The sequence below is a fragment of the Myxocyprinus asiaticus genome, chromosome 12, assembly GCF_019703515.2.
Source record: "Myxocyprinus asiaticus isolate MX2 ecotype Aquarium Trade chromosome 12, UBuf_Myxa_2, whole genome shotgun sequence".
Taxonomy (NCBI): Eukaryota; Metazoa; Chordata; class Actinopteri; order Cypriniformes; family Catostomidae; genus Myxocyprinus; species Myxocyprinus asiaticus.
In genome coordinates, this window is record NC_059355.1 from 42,941,977 (window position 1) to 42,966,829 (window position 24,853).

Here is a 24,853-nt window from a genome sequence, read left to right on the forward strand (position 1 = left end):
GTCGCATGAACAAAAGAATTATGCGAATAATACTAAATTATCAGTGTCATGATAATGGATTGAATGAATGTCTTAGAGCGCACTAAATCATTCTGACAATGTTCTTCATTTTGTCTCTCTTTAGGTTTCAAGTGAGCATGCTGAGCACAGACTCATGACCAAAAATCAAATCAAATCAAATCAAATCAAATTAAATCACTCTTTTATTCAAAACATCTCTAGCAGAATATTACATAAATCAAATTTTCAGCACATAATCATATGCAAATGAGAAATGGTTCCAGAAAGATATATGAGACAAATAGATAAGTCTCTTTTGTTGTCTCCATCTCCCTGCCTCCTTTTCTCTCACTATTCTTCATGGCTCTCTCTGCCACGTCCAGATGGGAGTGTGTTGAGCCAGGGTCAGAGGTCAGGCCCTCTTGTGACATGGGGGAGGGGTCAGGTTAAGGTTAATTTGCTCAGTCTGTGAAAAGGTATCCACGCTCTACAAGTTTATTAATTACATCAAATCAGTGGTCACAGCACATTTTACTCACTGAATCGCATCAGCAAGGCTCTTGGCAGTGCCACTCAGTACTAAATCCAGAAATGAGGTCAAAATGATTCATTCCTCTTTCTCTGAAAAAAAAAAAAAAAATTACACAATTTATAGACCTAAAGCCAGAGTTCCACAGAACACTGAGAAAAACACCTCTTAGTTCTGAGCAGGGCTAGAAAACAAATTGGCCACACACCACAGGATGTTCAAGTGGAATTTGAAATGGAATGACAGGAAAAGGATTTTACTAAATTGCAATTCAAAGAAATTCAACACAATATATACTATATAAATGAAATACAAATTTATAAAGGTGTCATTTCAAAAATGTTATTAACATTTCATCTAATATTTCAGTTAATGCTCTAGATGTTGTGTGTATGATGATGTTTATGATGTATACAGAAAACTTAAATGCATCATAATAAAACGTCCTGGTTACTTTTGTAACCTCTGTTCCCTGATGGAGGGAATGAGATGTTGTGTCAATGTAGTGACACTAGGGTTCACTCTTGGGGGCCCCAAACACCTCTGCTTTTTTGAAAAAATGCCAATGAGAATTGGCGAGTGGAATTTGCATGCCACTCCCCCGGACATACGGGTATAAATGGAGCTGGTATGCAACCACTCATTCAGGTTTTGTGCTGAGGAGCCGAGACCAGGTCCCAGCCATTTCAGCGGGTAGTTCAGCATTGTGGCAAGAGGGACACAACGTCTTGTTCCCTCCATCAGGGAACGGAGGTTACGAAAGTAACCAGGACATTCCCTATCTGTCACTCACTCGACGTTGTGTCGATATAGTGACACTAGGGATCCCTATACCAGAACGCCACAACTAGCTGAACTGTGTTATGTGAATTGGCGGTGTGTGATGGGCAGACTGCTGTGTGCCTCATAGCCAGCATACCAGGCCATCACGTAACCTCCCCCAACGCTCATGAGCGTCAGACAATCCATCAGGAACAAGTCGACTGCCCAACTATAAGGACAGGCTAGCCCAGCTGAGGCCTCTTTTCCCTCTTTTTTCTCCCCAAAAAGAGTGGAATTTTGTTAACGGACTGGGATCCGTGAGTGTCCACGTCGGGGGAGGTTGTCACTCCCAAGGGGAAGACATCGCGGAGACCACACCCCGCCCAGAGAAGGGGGGGGGGGGGGTACTTCAAGTGGAAATACATCACATGGTCTTACCAAGTCTTGTTGGAAGTATGTCATGTGGAGAGTCGCATGGTAGGTCCTACCCAAGGGGGGAGGAGTTTCTACAGGCATGGCGACTGGAGCAGAGGGCCCTCTGCTCAAGGAAGACATAGTTTACCAAGAGGGAAACGATTTTACAGAAGATATAACACATGGGGTTACCTATGGGGAACCACCGCATGCGGAGCACCTACCTCAGTACAGGGCCTTACCAGCGCACTTACTGAGCCAGCAGCGAGTTTCTCTGCAAACTCGACTGCCACGGGGCTAATGAGGAAGTCATCCAGGGATCACAGTCTGTGAACATTACTGGGAGTCAAGAGCACACGTCTTCCCCTCAAGGGACGGGAAAGGCACTATGCGCAAGTGGTACACCTGGCCAGCTGTTCCTGGAACTTACCTGCTTGTGCCTGCCATTACAAGGGATGAAACCGACTCAACCCAGAGGTTGTAGAACCTCGCAAAGGTGTTGGGTGTTGCCAGATGTCTGCCAAAGAGGCGCCACTGGCCAGGGCCCAGGATGTCACCACACTTCTGGTAGAGTGGGCTCGTAACCCCGCAGGGGGTGGCACGTCCTGAGCTTGATATGCCATAGCGATGGCATCAATGACCCAGTGGGCGATCCTCTGTTTGGAGACAGCGCTTCCTTTCCACTGTCCACCAAAGCAGACAAAGAGCTTCTCGGAGCTTCTAAAGCTCTGTGTGCGATCCAAATAGATGTGTAAAGCTCGCACCGGACACAGCAACGCCAAGGCTGGGTCTGCCTCCTCCTGGGGCTGCGCTTGCAGGTTCACCACCTGATCCCTAAAAGGGGTCATGGGAACCTTGGACATATAGCTCGGTCGGGGTCTCAGGATCACGTGAGAGTAACCCGGACTGAACTCCATGCACGATTCGCTGACAGAGAATGCTTGCAGTTCCCCTACCCTCTTGATGGAAGTGAGCGCAGTCAGGAGGGCAGTCTTGAAAGAGAGTGCCTTAAGCTCAGCTGACTCCAAGGGCTCAAAGGGAGCTCCCCATAGACCCTGAAGGACTACAGAAAGGTCCCACGGGGGAACAAGGCGTGGTCTAGAGGGGTTCATCCTCCTAGCGCCTCTCAGGAACCTGATGATCAAGTCGTGCTTCCCCAAGTACTTACCATCTACTGCATCGTGATGAGCCGAAATAGCGGCTTCATACACCTTCAAGGTGGAAGGGGACAGCCGCCCCTCCAACCTCTTCTGCAGGAAGGAAAGCACTGATCCGACTGCGCATCTCTGGGGTCTTCCCGTCGGGAAGAACACCACTTAGCGAACAAACGCCACTTCAAGGCATACAGGCGCCTCGTAGAGGGAGCCCTAGCCTGAGTGATCGTGTCTACCACCACAGGCAGTAGGCCACTTAAGTCCTCCACGTCCCGTCCAAGGGCCAGATGTGGAGATTCCAGAGGTCTGGTCACAGGTGCCAGATGGTGCCCAGTCCCTGAGAAAGAAGGTCCTTTCGCTAGGGGAATTCGCCAGGGGGAGGGGCTGTCGCGAGGAGCGTGAGATCCATGAACCATGTCTTGTGGGCCAGTAGGGTGCTACTAGGATGACTTGCTCCCCGTCCTCTCTGACCTTGCACAGGGTCTGTGCAAGTAGGCTCACTGGGGGAAACGCATACTTGCGTAGTCCAGGGGGCCAGCTGTGTGCCATCGTGTCTATACCGAGAGGTGCCTCGGTCAGGGCGTACCAAAGTGGGCAGTGGGAGGATTCCTGGGAAGCAAACAGGTCTACCTGTGCTCGACCGAATTGACTCCAAATCAGATGGACCACCTGAGGGTGGAGTCTCCACTCTCCCCTGAGGGTAACCTGGCATGACAGTGCATCCGCTGCGGTGTTGAGGTCGCCCAGGATGTGAGTGGCTAGTAGCGACTTGAGGCGCTGCTGACTCCAGAGGACGAGATGTTGTGACATGCAATGGGAACGTAGACCGCCTTGGTGGTTGATGTAAGCTACCGTCGCTGTGTTGTCTGTCCGGACCAACACTTGCTTGCCCTGGATCAATATCCGAAACCTCCACAAGGCGAGCAGTACTGCCAACAACTCTAGGCAGTTGATGTGCCAACGCAGCTGTGAGCCAGTCCAAGAGCCGGTGGCTGTGTTCACATTGCATACAGCGCCCCAGCCCATCTTGGGGGCGTCTTTTGTAACCACGACGTGCCTGGAGACCTGCTCTAGGGGAACCCCTGCCGGTAGAAATGCCAGGTCGGTCCAAGGGCTGAAGAGGCGGCGACAGACCGGCATAATGGTCACACAATGTGTCCCGCGGTGCCATGCCCATCTCGGGAATCAAGTCCGAAGCCAGTGCTGAAGCAATCTCATATGCACCAACCTGATCGGTGTGGCCGCCGCTGAGGATGCCATATGCCCCAGGTAGTGGCGTTCTCACCCTTCACCGAGGTGAAGCAGACTCCACTGAACCTGGGCGGGTGCCTGGCGAACTGAATCACGTAGCCGAGTTAGACGGACCGGGTCAGCCATCGCGACGAGTTGGTAAGCGCGAGCCATGCGCCCAAACTCTGGGCAAGGGGGACTAAGGGAATGAACACGTCGGACGTACTGGCGGGTGGGGCCTCACGGCGGGGCGGAGCTCGAGGTGCCACGTTGAGGGGACTCGAGTCCCGTGGCCATGCTGAGTCCAGGGACATCGAAGCACTTACCTGGCTCCTGCCGCCCACCATAAGATTGGTCGAGTAGGGGGAAGGAGAAATCTTGTCCCCGTAGTCCACTGGAACCAATCCCGTGTGGGCGTGTTTGTGCCACAGCTGGGTGCACAGGGGTGGGGGGTCCGCCGCTGGAGCACCATACCTGCCAAAATGGGACGGTGGACGTGACAACGTCCGTGCGCACTGGATATGTGACCCAGGGAACAAGGGAACCATTCTTTTGTCAGGCTTTTGGGTGCCGCAGCCTCCTGGGCATGCGGTGACAAAAGATTCTCCTCCCGGCCCTCCACCGGCGGATGGAGTGGTCTGTCGACCAGCCTTGTCCACCTGGGGGATCAACAAATACTCCCTGGCCACTCCACCATCGAGGGTAGCAAGAGCGGGGGAGCTGAAAGACCGGGACCGGGCAGTAAAAGGTGCCTCCCATGATCTTGTCAGCTCCTCATGCACTTCTGGGAAGAAAGGAACGGAGGCGGGACGATGCCGGTGCCCCGTGCCCAGGAACCGATCGTCGAGCCCCGAGGGTTCAGGGGAGAGTGGAGGGTTCCACTCTAGCCCGACGCTCACGGCCCCCTGGGAAAGCACATACGTCATTTCCGCATCGTCGTGAGGCTGGGCGACCATTCCTGAAGGAGGAAGCCGAGCCAAAGCCTCTGCGTCAGAGTGGATGAGCCCGCTCTCCGATGCTGCAATCTATAACTCATTGTTTTCCGGAGCTCCGAACGAGAAGTTGAACTCGCGCTGAGATGAGCCGCCGGTCTCGTGCGAGAGCCCGATCGGGGCAAGCGAGTGTACTGGGGAATGGGAGGTCTGTGGGGGGATACTCGGCGGAGGTGGTCCCATTGATGTCCCCAGATCACCCCCAGTGCTAACCGACATGGCCTCAAACCCGTAGGTAGAAGGACCGGTGCGGGGAGCCCTTGCTTTTCTTACGAAAGCAAGCCGCGACCACAACGTTGCCATGGTGATGTTCTCGCAATGAGGACATGATTAATCCATGAATGATGTCTCCGCATGGGCAGTTCCCAGACACGAAAGACAGCGATCGTGGCCATCGGAAGTGGAGAGATAATGACCGCAACCAGGAATAACACACAAACGGAAAGGCATCTTTAAAAAGACGAGACTTTAAAAAGACGTTCCGTGTGTGCCGCTCTTTCAGAAAGAAAATATATTCTTTTAGAATATACTCTTTTAAATGTTCTGCCGAAGCGCCCAGGGGCGTTCTCTGCAAACCACAGATGCAGAGGGGGAGAAGCCGCTGAAATGTGCCGAAAACTCCAGCAGAGAGAGGTGAGTGAATCCGGCGGATAAATTCAGCTCAATGAATAGAACCGCTCAGCTCCGAAAAGAAAATTTAAATGAGTGGTTGCATACCAGCTCCTTTTATACCCGTATGTCTGGGGGAGTGACATGCAGGCCTTTTTTCAAAAAAGCAGAGGTGTTTGGGGCTCCCAAGAGTGACCCCTAGTGTCACTACATTGACACAATGTCGAGTGAGTGACAGATAGGGAACACTAAACTTACAGCAGTTAGCTAATTCTAATCAAATACAAATTTTTATTACGATTCTGCATTATGTTGCTACCTCAATTTAAATTAAATTGACATTAAGGAATTTAATTCAAATTTAAAATGCATTCTCAATTCAGGGTTCCACACTGGCCCCTTAAACGGCTGATCTCGAACCAGTAACCAGTAATGTCACAGGCCAGTGGCAGGATCATTTCCTCACCAAGAACAGTTTTCAAAAAAAAAAAAAAAAATTCAAAATGAGAAGAAAAAAAAAATACATGTCATAAAACTACTTTCCATGTGATGCAATGTGACATGCATCCAGCTGATGGAAACCCACTATTGTTTTTGTCATGCTGCACAGCTACTCAAACCTTTAAAATACAGTGATTTTATCTGACATAATATATGTCACAATGCAGTTGCTAGGTTGTTCTGGGTGGTTGCTTATTGGTCCAAGTCAAAAGAGCCCACCTCTCTTTGATATTTCTGGTCCCTAGATTTGGCCAAGTCTAAAGAGTTTTGTGTTGCTTATTTTATTATCTGCCAGGCAAAAACTGTATGTGTTGGATATGACAGTTTGGATGCTATTGGTTTGAATAGGCCACTCTGACTGTATTTACTTTCTAATTAAGGTGTGATTTGTAAAGAGGTGGACGTAGATGCAGATCAAACCAACCATGGGGATGGTGTTCTCCCCAATCCAACAACAAAGGGGCAAAACAAAGGTAAAAGAAGAAAAAAATCATAGCACTCAAGATGAAGAAGGAAATATAAACTTAGTGATATGCTAATATTACAAGAAAATGTCAATTATAACATTATTTTAAGGGAATCCAAAAATTAACTTGAAAGATGCCACACACAGGCTAATGTATAAATAATAATGTTTTTTTTTTTTTTTTAGCTGTGCATCTGATAGGTTATCAGATACATCTGATAAAACATATTTTTAGTGTATACATTTGTTTTTTGTTCATATTACCCTGTTGCCTATTGATTTGGATTTTCATGTTTTCATGTCTTTTTCTTTTCCTTTTCTTTTCCTTCTCCATGGCTACAACAGAGTAATGATTTAAATGGTGTTTCAATTGAAGTTAGTGTTGGGGTTTGGGTTTGGGTACATATCTTAAGAATCTGCCAAATGCTGAACACAAACAAAGTTTACAATCACCTACAAAATTTGGATGTGAGACAAACAATTCAGTAACCACAAATGAATTTCCGTAACAGGAGATCCTCAAGTCCCAGTTTACCCCACCATCTCACCTGATTCAGGGACCTCAGAGACACCAGGGGACAGAGAGACCACCCAGCCAACTCAATTCATGAAATATCCCACCAACCAGCAGAACACACAGACCTCAGATCAGACCGACTCCAATACACCTGAAACAAAGGTAAGCACGCCAAAGTCTTCATCAATATTATGTCAACACATGCATTGGTTCCTTGCTGGTTTAGCTTTAGGAGTCAGATTTTACATCAGGCATCAAGTGGCAACCCAAAAAATTTTTGTCATACAAAAGTTAACAAAAATATCCCCAAAATCAAACATTTTTACAACTTATTAAAGGGATAGTTCACCCAAAAATTTAAATTGTCTCATCATTTACTCACCCTCATGCCATCCCATATGTGTATGACTTTCTTTCTTCTGCAGAACACAAATGAAGATTTTAGGAAGAGCATCTCAGCACTGTTAAAAAAAAAAAAAGGACTTAAATATTCATCTGTTTCTCACCCACACCTATCATATCACTTCAGAAGAAAAGGATTTAACCACTGGAGTCATATGGATTCATTTTTATGCCTCCTTTATGTCATTTTTGGACATTCTGAGTTCTGGTCACCATTCACTTGCATTGTATGAACCTTCAGAGCTGAGATACTCTTCCTAAAATCTTCATTTGTGTTCTGCAGAAGAAAGAAAGTCATAGACATCTGGGATGACATGAGGATGAGTAAATGATGAGAGAATTTTTATTTTTGAGTGAACTATCCCTTTAACATTACTATAAACTGCAAAGGTCTAACAATATGCAAAATTATTAATATGCCATTTAGAATTAGGAAAACTGGCAATTTTGTAAATGCATAAACAACAATAGAAGTGTCTAAATAGACTTCATAGTCTAGCATTGCTGTTTGGCTTCTAATTGTCAATGAAATTTAGATGGTTTCATGCTCTCAGCAGCCAGTACTTCACTTCAAATATATTGTGATTGGAATATACATACTGCGTAAATTTGCATTTAAAGGGATATTTCACCCAAAAATTCTCTATTTACTCACACTCATACTATCCCAGATGTGTATGACTTTCTTTCTTCTTCTGAACACAAACTTATTTTAGAAGAATATTTCAGCTCTATAGGTTCACACAATGCAAGTGAATGGTACCAACATTTTGAAGCTCCAAAAAGCACATAAAGGCAGCATAAAAGCTATCCATATGACTCCAGTGTTAAAATCCATGTCTTTTGAAGCAATATGATAGGTGTGGGTGAAACTGATCAATATTTAAATCCTTTTTTTACTATAAATTCTCCTCCCTGCCCAGTAGGTGGTGATGTGCACGAAGAATCTGAATCAACAAAAACAAAAAAAGAAGTGAAAGTAGAAATTTATAGTAAAAAAGGACTTAAATATTGATCTGTTTCACACACACACACTTATCACATCGCATCTTAAGATACAGATTTAACCACTGGAGTTGTATGGATTAAGTTTATGCTGCCTTTATGTGCTTTTGGAGCTTCAAAGTTTTGGTACCCATTAATTTGCGTTGTATGGACCTACAGAGCTAAGATATTCTTCTAAAAATCTTTTGTTTTCTGAAGAAGAAAGAAAGTCATTCACAAATGGCATTGCATGGCAATCAATTTGATTGATCTTGTTTTAGAAACAACACTGCATAATATATTTAGGTTTTTCAGAGAATGTATTTTTAACGTGTATTTTGTCTTACTGTACTGGAAGAGTTTTTATAGTCAAAACGAGTGAAAAAATCTACCAGTGCTGAAGAAGTAATCCAAAGTATTTAGAACACATTACTGTCCTTGAGTAATCTAACAGAATACGTTACAAATTACATTTTACAGCATGTATTCTGTAATCTGTAGTGGAATACATTTCAGAAGTAACCCTCCCAAACCTGTGCATGCACAATTATAAGGTTGCATTTTTTTATTTGCATTTAGAATGTTTTTTTTCCTGCTGTCCGCATGCTGCAACCCTATCAGAACCTGCAAAGCACCCATTGAGAATCACTGATATACAGTTTTACCCATTTCTATACAAAGAATATGTATACTATTAGGTTAAGAAGACTTTTGTGCCTACTGTATAATTTTGTTTATTTTGCTCGGTAGGGAAATGTGGTGTGTGTGGATAAAATACCAGTGCGCTTCAAATATGATGTCCTGCTGAAACTAAAGGCCTCCTCCACATGTGTAAGTACTGGCCTGGCTTTATACTGTGAGATTTATAATCTGTCAGACTATCTCAGAAAGGGAATGCTGACTATAGATCAGATGTTCTGACTAGTTAACAGGGCTGAAATGAAAATGGACTGTGGAAAATATCATACAAGTTTCAGTTCAATGAATACAGTACTGTCCTTGATACACACTGATTAATACTGACTAGTCTCAAAAGAACAGGACATAAAGACAACAGTACGTACACTAGGGCTGGGTTATATATTCAGTATTTAAGATACATTTGATATGATGTTGTTTGCAAAATAAAATCAATTTCTTAAAAATTTTAAGAAGCCACTAAGTTAAGAAGACATTTAGCCACTAAGTTTCCTAAAGACTGTGCTGGTGTGCTATTCCATGTGCTAATAAGTGTGCTTTTCCATGTGCTAAGGTCTCATTGGGTGGACCCGTCATAGAAGCCTTGTGGCATGCATATCAATGACATTCCATAACACACTCTGGGCGGCTGCCAGGAACTCTGCCAAAATACATAGTTGGGCCTCTAAGCTAGGTTTCAGAGCCAGTAAACAGCCTTGTTTGTAAATGTGTTCGCCCTCTCACTCCAAGAGAACATCAATTTTTATTTGTTCAAAAGTTTGAGTAATTTCATTCATTTGAGTAATTGATCCTAACCTTCTTCCCGGTCAAAAAGCATCTGTCCTTTTATACACCCTGATTAAGGATCATTTGTGAAATTAATCCTATGCATTCAAATGAAATCAAAACATTTAAACACGATCTCATCAAATATTTTGTTCAGCCTTTGTAGTCTTTCAGAACATAACGATTTGTCTGGTGTTGATTATAAGTTTCAGGATTGAAATGGCATATTCCTATGAGATTCTAATGAGATTTTCTTCTCAGTTCCCTTGGCAAAGAGTGATTCAATGTGAAGGGAGGCTTTGCTATGAGAGAATACCTGAACATACAGGCTTCATATTACATCACATTCCTGATAGAAAGAATCAGACAGAAAGGAAGAAAGAGAGGAAGAGAGAAAGAGAATGAGAATGAAAGGCGTCACTCTGCTATTGTTCACATACTTACAGTATATGGCTTACATTTGAACTATGTGACTAAGTGTATTTGTTATGTTTCATTAACCCTTTAATGCATACCTCAGGTCTTTTGTAACCGGGGACCTCATCCCACACACTGTACCTCATCCATTTTTTTGAATTATGCCCACATCTCTTTAGTATTGCTTAACTTTTCTCTTCTGAATAATGTAACAAAAAAAGTATGTATATATATATATATATATATATATATATATATATATATATATATATATATATATATATTATAACTATAACTATTATAGCTTAATTACCAAAAGTGTATAGGGTCATTAAAGACCCAAGATATGTAATAATGACACTTTATTTGCGCTTCCATAAGTAATATTTTTAGGATATTTATATCTATATACTGTAAGTTTACTGTCACTGGATATACAGTATATTTATTTGTTTATTACAAGACAAATGAATACTATATTCATACAAATTACTACTATATAACATTGATTTTCTGTGTGACAATGGTGAAGAATTAGTATTCCATATGCGTGTACACATACATATTAAACATGCTATTTCTTACTCAAGGTGGCTTTGATGTTTCAGTGATTGACTTGATTTACATATGACATTGCTATTTGATGAAGATGCAACGTAGAAGTAAACTATAGTAAGTGTAACACATGAACAGTAGGATTTGGGAGTACTACTGAAATTATGTAAAATGTGTGTCTATTTAGACTTAAAAAGTGCCTGAGAAAATACATATGTGTAGCTTATGTGTTATGTGTAGCTCAGTATGTGTTTGACAACCAGTTGCGTCTCATGAAATTTCAGTGTGGAAGTAATGAATCCTGTTCTATATTTGTTGCATCATCTCTTTGATGAATGAAAAATTAAACACGAAAACATATCAGAATATATTCTATTCTACTATTTTCTAATTGTCTTGAAAATTTGACACTGTCTGGGCATTTTGTAGATTATTTTATGATAGATTTATACGTGCCAGGTCACTAAAGACCCAAGTATGTACAAACCCCATTTCCAGAAATGTTGGGACATTTTGTAAAATGCAATAAAAACAAGAATCTGTGATTTGTTAATTTTCTTGAACCTTTATTTAACTGACAAAAGTACAAAGAAAAGATTTCCAGTGTTTTCACTGACCAACTTAATTGTATTTTGTAAATATAAACACATTTTGAATGTGATGCCTGTAACAAAGTTGGGACAGAGGCATGTTTACCACTGTGTTACATCACCTTTTCTTTTAATTACACTTTAATCGTTTGGGAACTGAGGATACTAATTGTTGCAGTTTTGCAAGTGGAATTTTTGCCCATTTTTGCTTGATACAAGACTTCAGCTGCTCAACAGTCCATGGTTGTCTTTGTCTGATTCTCCTCTTCATGATGCACCATACTTTTTCAATAGGAGACAAATCTGGACTGCAGGCAGGGCAGTCAAGCACACACACTGTGTGTCTACAAAGCCACGCTTGTACCACATGCAGCATGAGGCCTGGCATTGTCTTGCTGAAATAACCATGGACTTCCCGGGAAAAGACGTCATCTTAATGGCAGCATATGTCTCTCTAAAATCCCAATATATGCCTCCTCTTCTATGGTACCTTCACACATATGCAAGACACCCATGCCGTGGGTACTGATGCACCCCATACCATGACAGATGTTGGCTTTTGCACCTTTTGCTGATATAAGTCTGGATGGTCACTTTCGTCTTTGGCACGGAGAACTCGATGTCCGTTTTTCCCAAAAACAAGCTGAAACGTGGACTCATCTGACCACAGCACACATTTGCACTGTCTTTCAGACCATCTGAGATGAGCTCGGGCCCAGAGAACTCAGCGGCGTTTCTGCATAAAATTGATGTATGGCTTTCTTCTTGTGTAATAGAGCTTCAAGTTACATTTCTTGATGCAGCGGCGGACTGTGTTAAGTGACAATGGTTTTCCGAAGTATTCACGAGCCCATGTGGCTATATTTAACACAGTAGCATGACGGTTGCAATGCCGTCTGAAGGCTCGAAGGTCACGCACATTCAACAGTGGTTTCCGGCCTTGCCCTATACGGACTGAGATTTCTCCGGATTCCCTGAATCTCATAGATGGTGAAACACCTAAATTCTTTGCAGTCTTGCATTGAGAAATGTTATTTTTGAACTGTCTGATAATTCTCTCACGAAGTGTGGCACAAAGTGGTGAGCCACGACCCATCTTTGCTTGCAAAGACTGAGCCTTTGGTGGATGGTCCTTTTATACCCAATCATGATATCCTCACCCGTTACCAATTCACCTGCTTATTGTGGAACGTTTCAAAATGGAGTAACTTGGGATTCTATAAACTTTTCACTCTTATTTTGCCCCTGTCCCAAATTATTTTGAGTGTGTTGCAGGCATCAAATTCAAAATTTGTTTATATTTACAAAATACAATTAAGTTGGTCAGTGAAAACATTGGAAATCTTTTCTTTGTACTTTTGTCAGTTAAATAAAGGTTCAAGAGACATAACAAATCACAGATTCTTGTTTTTAATGCATTTTACAAAATGCCCCAAGTTTTCTGGAAATGGGGTTTGTAATAATGTTTGGCAAAACACCTATGCATTTAAGGGTTAAAAGAATGTTCCAAGTTCAATACAAGTTAAACTCAATTGACATGTTTTTTGGCATAATGTTGATTACCACAAAAACATAACTAGTCTCTCATTTATTTCAAAAAAGGGGTAACAATGAGGCACTTACAATGGAGGTTAATTGGGCCGATCCATAAACGTTAAAATACACACTATTTAAAAAGTATAGCCACATGATGTAAACATTATACTTGTTAACATGATTTAAGTGTGATAAAATCACATACTGACCTTATCTGTAAAGTTATATCCAATATTACAACTTTGTTGTCATGAAGACGTAATGCCTTAAATCCTGTAATCTGGTAAATGCTGTAACTCAGGTATTGAACCCAGAACATTCCTGTGAATAAGTATTCAATGTATGTATTTCAACTTATCTGCATACATTATAAACATGTTTAATATAAACACCATTTTATCCAATAGGAAGAGACTAAAGCCAGAATTCAGAGTGTTATAGAGCATCTCTGTGGTGAGGACTGCAAACTTGAAATCTACCAGAAAGACAACACGGATGAGATCAATGTTTATGGAGACAGCATTGAAGGTTTGCATTGTGTTGCTGTTATTATTTGTTTAGATAAGCCTACATATAATACAAAATGAGTAAATAATAATAATAATAATAATAAAGAATAGATTTGTTGTTACCAGTGTCAAAAAGTTGTCTTTGGTTTTCAATATCAAATTAATACTTTGATAAGTGACTGTATTGAGCTGAAATTTGGTATGTATGATAAACATTTTCCAGTGCTGTTAACAAATGAACTAAAATCTATTATTTTTCATTGCATGTAGCTGATCCTGAAGGAATGGCGGGGAAGTTCAACAATGATAACATTACAGATAAGGTCAGCAGCAGAGAAAACTCTTATGTAAATTGGTATATAGGTTGAAAAAGGGACAATGCACATATACTAATTACTAATAATTTGAAATTACACTTAAATGAAACTGGAAATATGGAAAGGGTATACCCAATGTACATCTGTTATCAGAATTGTTCATATTGCAGTGGTTGGATAAATCTTCACTCCCAAATTCAAGTCCATATGAATAATATGGAACACCTTAACAGGGATTGGAGTCAACTAACACCACATTTTTTACAATGTGGTTAATGTTAGAATGAGGTAAGACTGTAACTCATTATGAAGAATATAGCTGTGATGACACTTCAGATAAACACCAACACACAACTCCAGATTGTAACACAAGGCTGTTATAACTAAACAACTCCTCCCAGATAAAAAAGTTAACACATGCTGTCAACTGTTTGTGTTTAGGTTGAAGTAGAGGAGGCAGTGTCTCGCATGGGCCAGCGCTCTAAAATGGTCCTGATCTCTATGCTGATATGTGGTCTACTTCTTGCTGCTTTGCTAATCTCTGGATACCTCCTGAAGACTCATCGGGGACATTCAAAAGGGCTACGACTGGTGAGTGTGAAAGTTTAATCATTTAGCAATGCCTAATATACCAAATTCATCAAAATTACCAACATAGTCCCATGACAACACGGAATAATTGAATGAGATGGCGAAATAGTATGACATGCCAAAAAGGTACCAATTTTATTCCCATAGAGATCAACAAATGACCAAATAGAATTTCAAATTGATATAATACAGGCATCAAATTTCAGCTAGCCTCCTATCCAACACTTTATTTTAAGAAAGGAAACGTCTGTGAACAAATTTGGTAACCCAGATGTTTTCTTTCGTCCATGGTAAAAGTTACTTTTATTTTGGTTAACGGATTCTATTTCATGGCTAGGTTTAGCTTTTAGTTTAGGGTAAGCTTTGGAGAAAATGTAATAAAGTTGTTCGATAGTTTGTTTGTTGTTTACTTACACTACCAGTCAAAAGTTTAGGGACACATACTCATTCTTTATTATTATTATTTTTCACATTTAAGGATAATAGTAAAGTCATCAAAACTATGGAAGAACAGAAATGGAACTATAGGAATTGCGTTGTGACTAAAAATACTATGTTACATTTTAGCATCTTCAAAGTAGCCACCCTTTGCATAGAATTTGCAGAAACATACTCTTGACATTTTCTCAACCAGCATCTTGAGGTATCACCCTGGGATGCTTTTTAAATAGTATTGAAGGAGTTCCCATCAATACTGGGCACATATTAGCTGCTTTTCTTTATCATCCATTTCAAAAACTTTTTTTTTTTTAATAAAACTTTTGTTTTGTAATGAAATAAATTAATATGTTGGCACAATTATATTTTTGTCTACAAAACTAATTTCAAACATTTAAGCATACGCCTTCAAATCAAAAGGTTTTTAAGATCATGAGAAACATTTCAGTCAAGTGACACCAAACTTTTGAACGGCAGTGTAAATTCATGACATCATATTGATTAAAGTGAGTAAATCTAACGTAAAACGTCTTGGTTACTGATGTAACATCTGTTCCCTGATGGAGGGAACAAGACGTTGTGTCGATGTAGTGACACTAGGGGTCCCCTCTTGAGAGCCCCAATCACTTTTGCTTTATTCAGAAAAGGCGAGTGGAATTTGCATGCCACTCTCCACACCGGACATACAGGTATAAAAGTAGATGGCGTGCACCACTCATTCAGAGTTGTGCTGAGGAGGGACACAACGTCTCGTTCCCTCCATCAGTGAACAGAGGTTACATCATTAACCAAGATGTTCCCTGTCTGTCACTCACTCGACATTGTGTCGATGTAGTGACACTAGGGATTCCTTACGAAATGCCGCAGGTGCTGAACCGTGTCACGAGGTACGGAGGAGCAGACACGGGTAGGCTGCTGCGTACCTCGCAGTGAGCACTCGACCACGTCGTGACCTTCCAGCGAGAGAGGTAAGGCATCTCCCTGGTCCCGATAAGAGTGGGAGGAGGCACTTAACCGAGGAAGCTACAGGCGGTGGCCTTTCCTGATTTTTGTATAAAGCAATTTCCCACCGAGCACCTGCTAGGATAACACCAGGGAAGTGCTCTTCCCTCTCCAGGAGGGAGAGCACTACGGAGACCTCATCCTACTAGAGGGAGGTTAACATGTGGAGAATACGTCACATGGACTTACCGATGGGGAAGTACACATATGGAATGATGCCACTGGGGAGGACCCTATCTACGGAGAGGGTACACAGCAACAGTGGCTGAGGCAGAGCAGAGCTCTTACAAGGGGAAACACAGGGTTCACCAGAGGGGAAACCAAGCAGTGGAAACATATCATATGGGATTACCGAGGGGAATCACCACGTATGGAGCACTGAGCCCAAGTACACAGGCTCACCTGAAACGGGGCATACCACAAGTACTGTGTCTGGCGGCATTGCGCCTAAAGCTCTGCATGCAGTCCAGATAGATGCGCGGGGTGCGAAATGGACACAGCAACGACAAGGCCGGGTCTTCCTCCTCTGAAGGGAGCACTTGCAGGTTCACCACCAGATCCCTGAAGGGAGTGGTGAGAACTTTGGGCATGTAACCGGGCCGGGGTCTCAAGATCACATGAGAGTGTGCCGGCCCAAACTCCAGGCATTCGCTGGTGACAGAGAGCACCTGCAGGTCCACAACCCTCTTGATAGAAGTGAGCACCACCAGGAGGGCCATCTTCAGCAACAAAGTGCTGAGCTCGGCCTGCTCCAGGTGCTCAAAGGGGGTTCTCTGTAAGGCAGGTAGGACCACAGAGAGATCCCAAGAGGGAATCAGGCACGGTCTAGGGGGATTCAATCTCCTCACGCCTTTGAGGAACCTGGTGATCAGGTCGTGCTGCCGAGAGGGTCTCCCATCCAGTGTCTCATGATATTCATGATACCTTAAGGGTAGAGGGAGACAGCCGTCTCTCCAGCCCCTCCTGTAGGAAGGACAACACAGACCCGACTGCACATCTCCGTGGATCTTCCCCACGGGAAGAACACCAATTCGCGAAGAGACGCCACTTAAGAGTGTACAGCCGCCTCGTGGAGGGGGCTCTGGCCTGAGTGATCGTGTCTACCACTGCTGGTGGAAGGCCTGCTAGGTTCTCCACGTCTCGTCCAGGAGCCAGACGTGGAGATTCCAGAGGTCTGGCCGTGGGTGCCGGAGCGTGCCCTGCCCCTGAGTAAGAAGGTCCTGCCTCAAGGGAATGCGCCAGGGAGGGGCTACTGCCAGGAGCATCAAGTCTGAAAACCAAGTCCAGTTGGGCCAGTATTGCACAACCATCAGGACTTGTTGCCCGTCCTCCATGACTTTGCACAACGTCTGTGCAACGAGGTTCACTGGGGGAAACGCGTACTTGCGAAGTCCCCGAGGCCAGCTGTGTACCAAGGCATCTGTGCCGAGGGGAGCCTCGGACAGGGAGTACCAAAGGGGGCAGTGAGAGGACTCTCGGGAGGTGAATAGGTCCACCTGCACCTCCCCGAATCTCTCCCAAAATAGCTGGACTGCACGGGGGTGGAGTCTCCACTCTCCATGGAGTGTTACCTGCCATAAGAGTGCATCGGCCACCCGGGAGGTGAGTGGCTCGCAGAAACTTCTAGGTCTGCTGATTCCAAAGGAGGAGGCGGCGGGCAAGTTGCGACATGCGACGTGAGTGTACGCCGCCCTGGCGGTTTATGCACGCCACAGTTGCTGTGTTTTCCATTCGGACCAACACATGATTTCCCTGAATCAACGGCGAAGCCTCCGCAGGGCCAGCAATACTGCCAGCAACTCTAGGCAGTTGATGTACCATTGCAGGCAGGGCCCTGTCCAGAGCCCTGATACTGCCTACCCATTGCACACAGCGGCCCAGCCCAAATTCGAGGCATCCGTCGTGACCCTGACGTGCCTCAAGACCTGCTCTAAGGGAACCCCTGCCCATAGAAATGCCAGGTTTGACCAAGGGCTGAAAGTTTGATTGCACCGTGGTGTGATAGCCATGCGCTGGGTGCTGTGGTGCCATGCCCACCTCAGGACTCGAGTCTGTAGCCAGTGCTGGAGCGGTCTCATATGCATCAACCTGAGGGGGAGTACCGCCGCTGAGGATGCCATATGCCCCAGGAGCCTCTGAAATTGTTTCACCAGGACCGCTACCTTCTGCCTGAAGGTTCTCAGGCAGGTCAGCACCAACTGTGCATGCTTGTTCGTAAGGTGTGCCATCAGGGTAGTTCGTAAGGTGTGCCAAAAGAGATGCTCTGCACCAGGGAGAGCTTGTTCTTTTCCCAGTTGACCTGAAGCCCCAGTTGGTCGAGGTGCTGAAGCACAAGGTCCCTGTGCATACACAATAGATCTCACGAGTGAGTTAGGATCAGCCAGCCATCGAGATAATTGAGGATGCGAATGCCCTTCTCCCTTAGAGGGGCCAGGGCTGCCTCTGCAACTTTGGTAAAGATGCGAGGAGACAGGGACAGACCAAAAGGGAGGACCTTGTACTGGTATGCTCGTCTCTCTAAGGCAAACCGAAGAAAGGGACTGTGTCGAGAAAGGATCGATACGTGAAAGTCCTTCAGGTCGCTGGCCGTGAACCAATCCTGATGTCGTACAGACGTGAGGATGCGCTTCTGTGTCAACATCTTGAACGGAAGCCTGTGTAAGGCTCTGTTCAAGGTATGCAGATCCAGGATTGGACGCAGAACAAGTCTGAATGAGTGGTGCACGCCATCTCTCAGCAAATTCCACTCGCCAATTTTCATTGTCCTTTTCTGAGTAAAGCAAAGGTGATTCGGGCTCTTGAGCAAACCCCTAGTGTCACTACATCAACACAACATCGAGTGAGTGACAGAAAGGGAATTTTCATTAATACAGTAACTTTTACTTACAAATCGGATGTACATGTCAGGGGCGTGGCCACAAGGGTGGCATGATGTGGCAGCTGCCACCCTAAAAATGAACTTTCCCACCCCAATTCGAACTGTTAAAATGTTACAGCTTGCATACTGGAGACACTGATGTAAACAGAGAAGGTGCGCAATGTTCCGCCTCCAATGACTTAAAGTATTAAGGCTTGTTTTTAAATAATAAATATTGTATTCAGTTTTTTCTTCGTATCCCGTATGCATTTTTTTTGTTTGTTTTTTTGTTTTTTAAGCATAAATCTAAGAAAATTTTGTGAGGTTTATGCTTAAAACAAGAGAAAATAATTTGCCATTTGGGGAAAGAAAATTATTAATTCTTAATTTATTACAACCCCAATTCTGAAAAAGTTGGGACAGTATGAAAAATGCTAATAAAAACAAAAAGGAGTGATTTATAAAGCACTACACATTATATGATGTTTTTCCTTGTGAATGCCATCGTTTTTTGATAATGTACAGTAATTTCAAATTGGATGATTGCAACACACTCCATAAAAGTTGAGACGGGCAATTTAAGATTAATAACAATTTGAAAAATAATGAGTTAAAATAGCAAGGCAATGTGAAACAGGAGATGTTAAACAGGTGAGGCAATCATGTCATAGTATATAGGGAGCCTCCAAAACAGCCTAGTACTTCAAGAGCAAGGATCATTCGAGACTTGTCAATTTGCCAACAGATGCTTCAGCAAATAATCCAGCACTTTGAAAACAATGTTCCCCAAAAACAAATTGGAAGGATTTTGGGCATTTCACCCTCTGAGCGCACAATATAGTTAAAAGATTCAAGGAATCTGGTCAAATCTTGGTGCGTAAAGAGTAAGACAAAAACCATTTCTGAATGCGCATGATCTCTGATCCCTCAGAAGTCACTGTCTTAAAAAACATCATTCATCTGTAATGGATATCATGAACATGGGCTTGGGATAACTTTAGTAAACCTTTGTTAGTCAACACCACTCGATGCTGCATCCACAGATGCAAGTTAAGACTTTACTATGCAAAGCAGAAGCCCTACATCAACACTGTCCAGAAGCACTGCCGACTTCTCTGGGCTTGGTCTCATCTTAGATGGAAAGTAGAATAGCGGAACTGTGCTTTTTGGTCTGAAGAGTCCACAATTCAAAGTTTTTGAAAAACAAAGCCCTTGTGTTATCCGAGCCAAAGAGGAAAAGGACCATCCAAGCTGTTATCAGCATCAGGTCCAAAAGCCAGTGTCTGTATGGACCAGGGGTGTGTCAGTGCCCGTAGAATGGGTAACTCGCACACCTGTGAGAACACCATGAATGCAGACAGATGTGTAACTTCAAACAACATACTGCCTGGATTTCAAGTGCATGTCTGTGTAAGCAGAGAGTGTGGGTGCTAGGTTGGCCTGCCTGCAGTCCTGACCTGTCTACAATTGAGAACGTGTGGCGCATTATGAAGCACACCATATGACAACGAGATCCCATACAATTGTGCAGCAAAAGACCTACATAATGGATGATTGGGAGAAAATTCCACTTTCTAAACATAACAAACTTGTGCCTTCAGTGCCCAAAAGCTTAAGTGTTTTTAGAAGAAACGGTGATGTTTCACAGTGGTAAACACTCGACTGTCCCAACTTTTTTGGAGCGTGTTACAATCATCTGATTTGAAATTACTGTACATTTTCAAAAAACAAGGAAATTCTCAAGGAAAAACATCATATAATGTATACTGTAGTTATAGTACTTTCAATATGCCAAAGGGTGAATATAATTAACAAATCACACCTTTTTGTTTTTATTAGCATTTTTTTCAGAATTGGGGTTGTATTATAAATGTTTTTAAACAGTCTTATTATCTTACACAATGTTGTTTAAAGTAAAATTCTCTTGGTTTAAGGATGCACGTTTGCATAAAGTTAAACTCAAAGTTAATCTCAACATTGTTGCAATGCCAACATAGTAGTGATAGTAGCATGGTATTCTTTGAAGTACACAGATATGGAGGTCATTTGATACTGTGGTATATATTACAGAACTATATTACTACCATATGACAACATTACTGTACCACCAACATAGTATTTTTTATTTAATTTTTCATTGTAAGTGAAGTCTGTCTTACAACTCAAGAACGTCTAAAAAAATGAGGCCTTTTTTGTATATTCAGATTACCAAACTTATGTCTCTCTTTCTCATTGAAGGCTGAGGAGTCCTTCCAAGTGGATCAAGACAACCAAGGCAACACACTGCTGTCTGTGACCCCCCTCCCTCAACAGGAGCCTGTGGACAAACCCATCATCAATGGAGAGTCCCCTGAATCTCCCCCTACAAATGGACACTCTGCAAACCAGACACAGGTGGCTGATACTCAGATGTAAGAGGCCTGGAGTTACAATCAATCCAATCATCAACACACATCAAGGGTTATGGCAAAATCAGGAAACTAGATTTTCATTAGGCATAACTGAGAATATGTTGACGATTCAGTTTCTGTCAGTGGAATGATGGAAAGATATTGAACAATGAAGATGACAAGAGTAATGAAGATTCCATTGGTAATGTGAAAAGACTGATTGATACGTAATAGGCAGAGAGGTTAAAGAAAATATTACGCTCTGAAATATTACTTTCTGGCCTAGCTATCAGGTTAGTAGCCCCTCAGAATCCACATCCATTAACTTACATCCAGAAACATCACCAAAGTTTAAAGATTTAACACTTTACACTTAAAAGTTTTGACCAACAGTGCCAAAAATATTTTGAGGCCTTCCATGTAAATAGAGAATGCTGTTTTATGCTATTTGGACATGGAAAATAGTAGTCTAACCCAGTGGTTCTCAACTGGTTTTGCTTCAAGAACCAGATTTTACAGTAGACATCAAGTGGCTACCTAACAGAGTACAGTATAATTCTTTATAGTACAAAAGTAAACTAGATTTTGTCTTTAAAATCTAAATTTGTGAATTATTCATATTAAAATGAACTGCATAGGCCAAACAGCATGCAATTAAACAAGACATAAGCTGAATTTTGATTTCTAAATATCTCTTGAATTTTTGCGAGCCACCAGTTAAGAATCACTGGTCTAACCAATATGATTTGTATAATACAAGTCTACAACTGCTGCTTCATATTATGATCAAGTGTGATTATTACACTTTCTTTTTTCATTTTTTAGGTACTTTAGAAAATAATTACTATTTCAACAACTTTTAAAATACGTTAAGACTCTTACCAACTAGTATTTGTAAGATTCTGATGGACTTAATTTGGGAAAGCACTACTTTTTGCTTATAACCTTGGGGGATTTTTCTGATTGTGTCTTTCAATTTTTTATTGGTCTATGACCATTTTTTTTTTTTTTTTTTCTACTTTCTAACCAGATTCATTTCAGTAATGTTCAGGATCTTTTTGTTAGATCATGATTTACATGTATGCATTGTCATGCATTTATGACCATTTTATGCTAAGCAGCTTGTGCATTCAAGGTACAATTTATCTGTAAATCAAACCCAGGCCTTGGCATTTCTAGTGCAATGCTTTATCAGTTGAGCTACAGGAACTGGGGTAATAAGTACAAAATAATACTTTTGGTCTATTTACTTAATTGGTTGCACAAGATGCAAAATTCCTAAAGTGTCAGATGTCACCCAATAGTGTGCACTAATTGAGAACATGTGCTTTGAAATAGTAACGACAATGACCAGTGAATCACCGCTTAAAACTGTGATGGTTGATAAACCAATAAGGACTGAAAAAAAAAACAAAAAAAAAAAAACATTATTCAACAAATTTATTTTAGCTTCACAATTTTTGTAATTGCCTATATTTTTATACATAGTATATTTTGTTTTATACCCTTTTCGTTTGGCATGAAATAAAACATTCAGTTACTCATTAGGGAAAAAATGAAGATGAACTTATGTAGAGATTTTGTTTTGTGTACTGTATGTGAAAGTTTATGTGCATAAGTGTGTGATTATTGTTTTTTCATCATTTTTTTTGTTTCAGTTGCTGTAAAGAAGCCAAATGTCTAAACATTTATAGAATAAAATACAATTTTCATGCAGTTCCAACAAATTATGAATCATTTGTTGTAGTGTTGATATCTGTTTGTTTACTGTAATTATTTTGACATTCTGATGAGTCTTGAAATTATGAAAAGTCTTTTAATTGAATAAACTTGTTTATTATGTTTATTTGTGTTTTGATTAAAAGATGCAGATTTATCTCATATTGAAATTTAGCTAAATTTGGTATGTACTTACCAAAATGCAAAACACTGCCCCCAGTGGCCAAGGTGGTAACTGTAGTTGGGCGTACGAGCATGTGTAAGCTCCATTTTCCAGGAGAAATGTCCACAGAGTGCGCCAAAAGCAAGTTGTGAAGTGAGTAGTTTTCAGCTTTACAGGCTGTAATACTGTGAAGAGAAATCCTGTACATATTTTATAAACTGCCCCCCACCCCCAAGTGACACTTGTCACTGATTATGCAAACATAATTACTACATAAAATCAAGGTGGGATCTGAACCCAGGTCTTCCACACTGTTTGCATAACACACTTACTGTCGCACCACTGGGGAAGGTAAATGTACTGGAGCTGATGCAAAAATGTCTGATAGAAGATACCGCTTGTTGATGAGTCTGCATTATGTGGCTGATCCTAGGGTACCGGAACTCTCGGAAACAACATGACGACTTCCTGTGGGATCATGTTGGTGATAGATAACGTCTCTGCACTATAGTTCATAATGTAATGAACTATAATATATGCACATACAATAACTTGCTAATTTCGCATTGCCTCAAAATAGCACAACTTGCCACCTTCAAATTTTAGTGAAGAAATAAATCTACACAGATCACAAAGAAAACACCAGTACTAGAGCCCCATGGGCCACATCAAATTTGTTACATATATTGCATGGAATTTCAGTGGATTCACACGGTGGTAGAGCATGGGATGACGTGAACTGTGTCAAACCCCTCTGTAGAGCCCCTCAGTGTAACATTCTGTACTATACTACTATATATCTTATAGCGAGAGCAAGGGGTGGTAAAGCTGTACTTGTTCTACTGTATATGATTTCCAGCTAAATTTAACCACAGCAGGAAAAAGGCCAGTGTTTCCATGGAAAATGTAGGTGGGGCTTCTATTTCCCAGAGCCCTTCTACCAACTGGAGTCTACAAGGTAAGCAAAACAATGCTTAACATGGTGGTCCCATAGGCAAAACACTGGCAAGGAGACCAGAGGCCATTTTTTTTATTTATTTTTTATGGATGTATATGGAGGAGATGCTTCAGAGTGCTGAATAAACTGCTTTTGTGAGAAAACAGCTCTTCACTTAATGAATTGACCCCCTTTACGCTAATCTCCAACATGTTTCACACCAAAAAATCCTTTTGACGTAAACAATGTGTGGAGTTTACTATGATAAATCTGCTGCTTTATACGAGAAGACAGAAAATGTTTTTTTTTTTTTTGCTATCAATATTCTGTGTATTCAAGTTTCTATTCACTTAGTTCACATTTACTATATAGTCTAGTCAAAAAAGAGTTAATAATGTTGACAAATTATAAAGATGTATAATTTGTCAACATTATGAACAATTTTGAACAGCACACTACATAGTAAATGTGAACTCATTTAAGCAAAGTAAAGTCAAACCCATGGGTGGGGTCAATGAGCATCAACAGCTTAAAGAAGTTATGTTAACTTACGTTACGTTCGTTTGCAAATCTACAGTATATTAAATGTTTGTCTGCATGAGGCTAATTAGATGTGTACATTTCCACAGTTGAACAAACACAAAGGAGCCCGTATATTTTTTCACCAGGCAGATACTCCTCATCTTCAACTGCTGCTCAGGCATCACTCACGCGGCAGAAACTCAGCAGGCAACAGGTAACTCCAACAAGTAAATCGCTTTTCTACATGTTTCAATGCAAATGTTCAAATGTCTCATTGAACCCCTTC

The 24,853-nt window shown here is 41.9% G+C and overlaps 1 protein-coding gene and 1 long non-coding RNA gene across 2 annotated transcripts in view; one reads left to right on the forward strand and one right to left on the reverse strand.

Moving 5' to 3' along the window:
• The window catches only part of LOC127449681 (hematopoietic progenitor cell antigen CD34-like), a 40,354-nt gene extending 17,412 nt beyond the window's left edge, over nucleotides 1-22,942 (forward strand). The window contains exons 2-8 of the mRNA XM_051713246.1: nucleotides 6,572-6,664; nucleotides 7,170-7,336; nucleotides 9,311-9,391; nucleotides 13,530-13,650; nucleotides 13,902-13,954; nucleotides 14,390-14,539; nucleotides 21,075-22,942. Coding sequence (XP_051569206.1) covers nucleotides 6,572-6,664; nucleotides 7,170-7,336; nucleotides 9,311-9,391; nucleotides 13,530-13,650; nucleotides 13,902-13,954; nucleotides 14,390-14,539; nucleotides 21,075-21,251 — 842 coding nt within the window. The 3' untranslated portion in view covers nucleotides 21,252-22,942. The remainder of the gene's footprint in view (nucleotides 1-6,571; nucleotides 6,665-7,169; nucleotides 7,337-9,310; nucleotides 9,392-13,529; nucleotides 13,651-13,901; nucleotides 13,955-14,389; nucleotides 14,540-21,074) is intronic.
• On the reverse strand, nucleotides 1-24,367 carry LOC127449682 (uncharacterized). Its single transcript, XR_007898772.1, has 4 exons — nucleotides 23,441-24,367; nucleotides 23,142-23,293; nucleotides 7,206-7,325; nucleotides 1-621 (listed from the first exon to the last, which is right to left on the reverse strand). It is a non-coding gene; the product is annotated as an uncharacterized LOC127449682 (long non-coding RNA).
• Nucleotides 24,368-24,853: the final 486 nt, after the last annotated feature.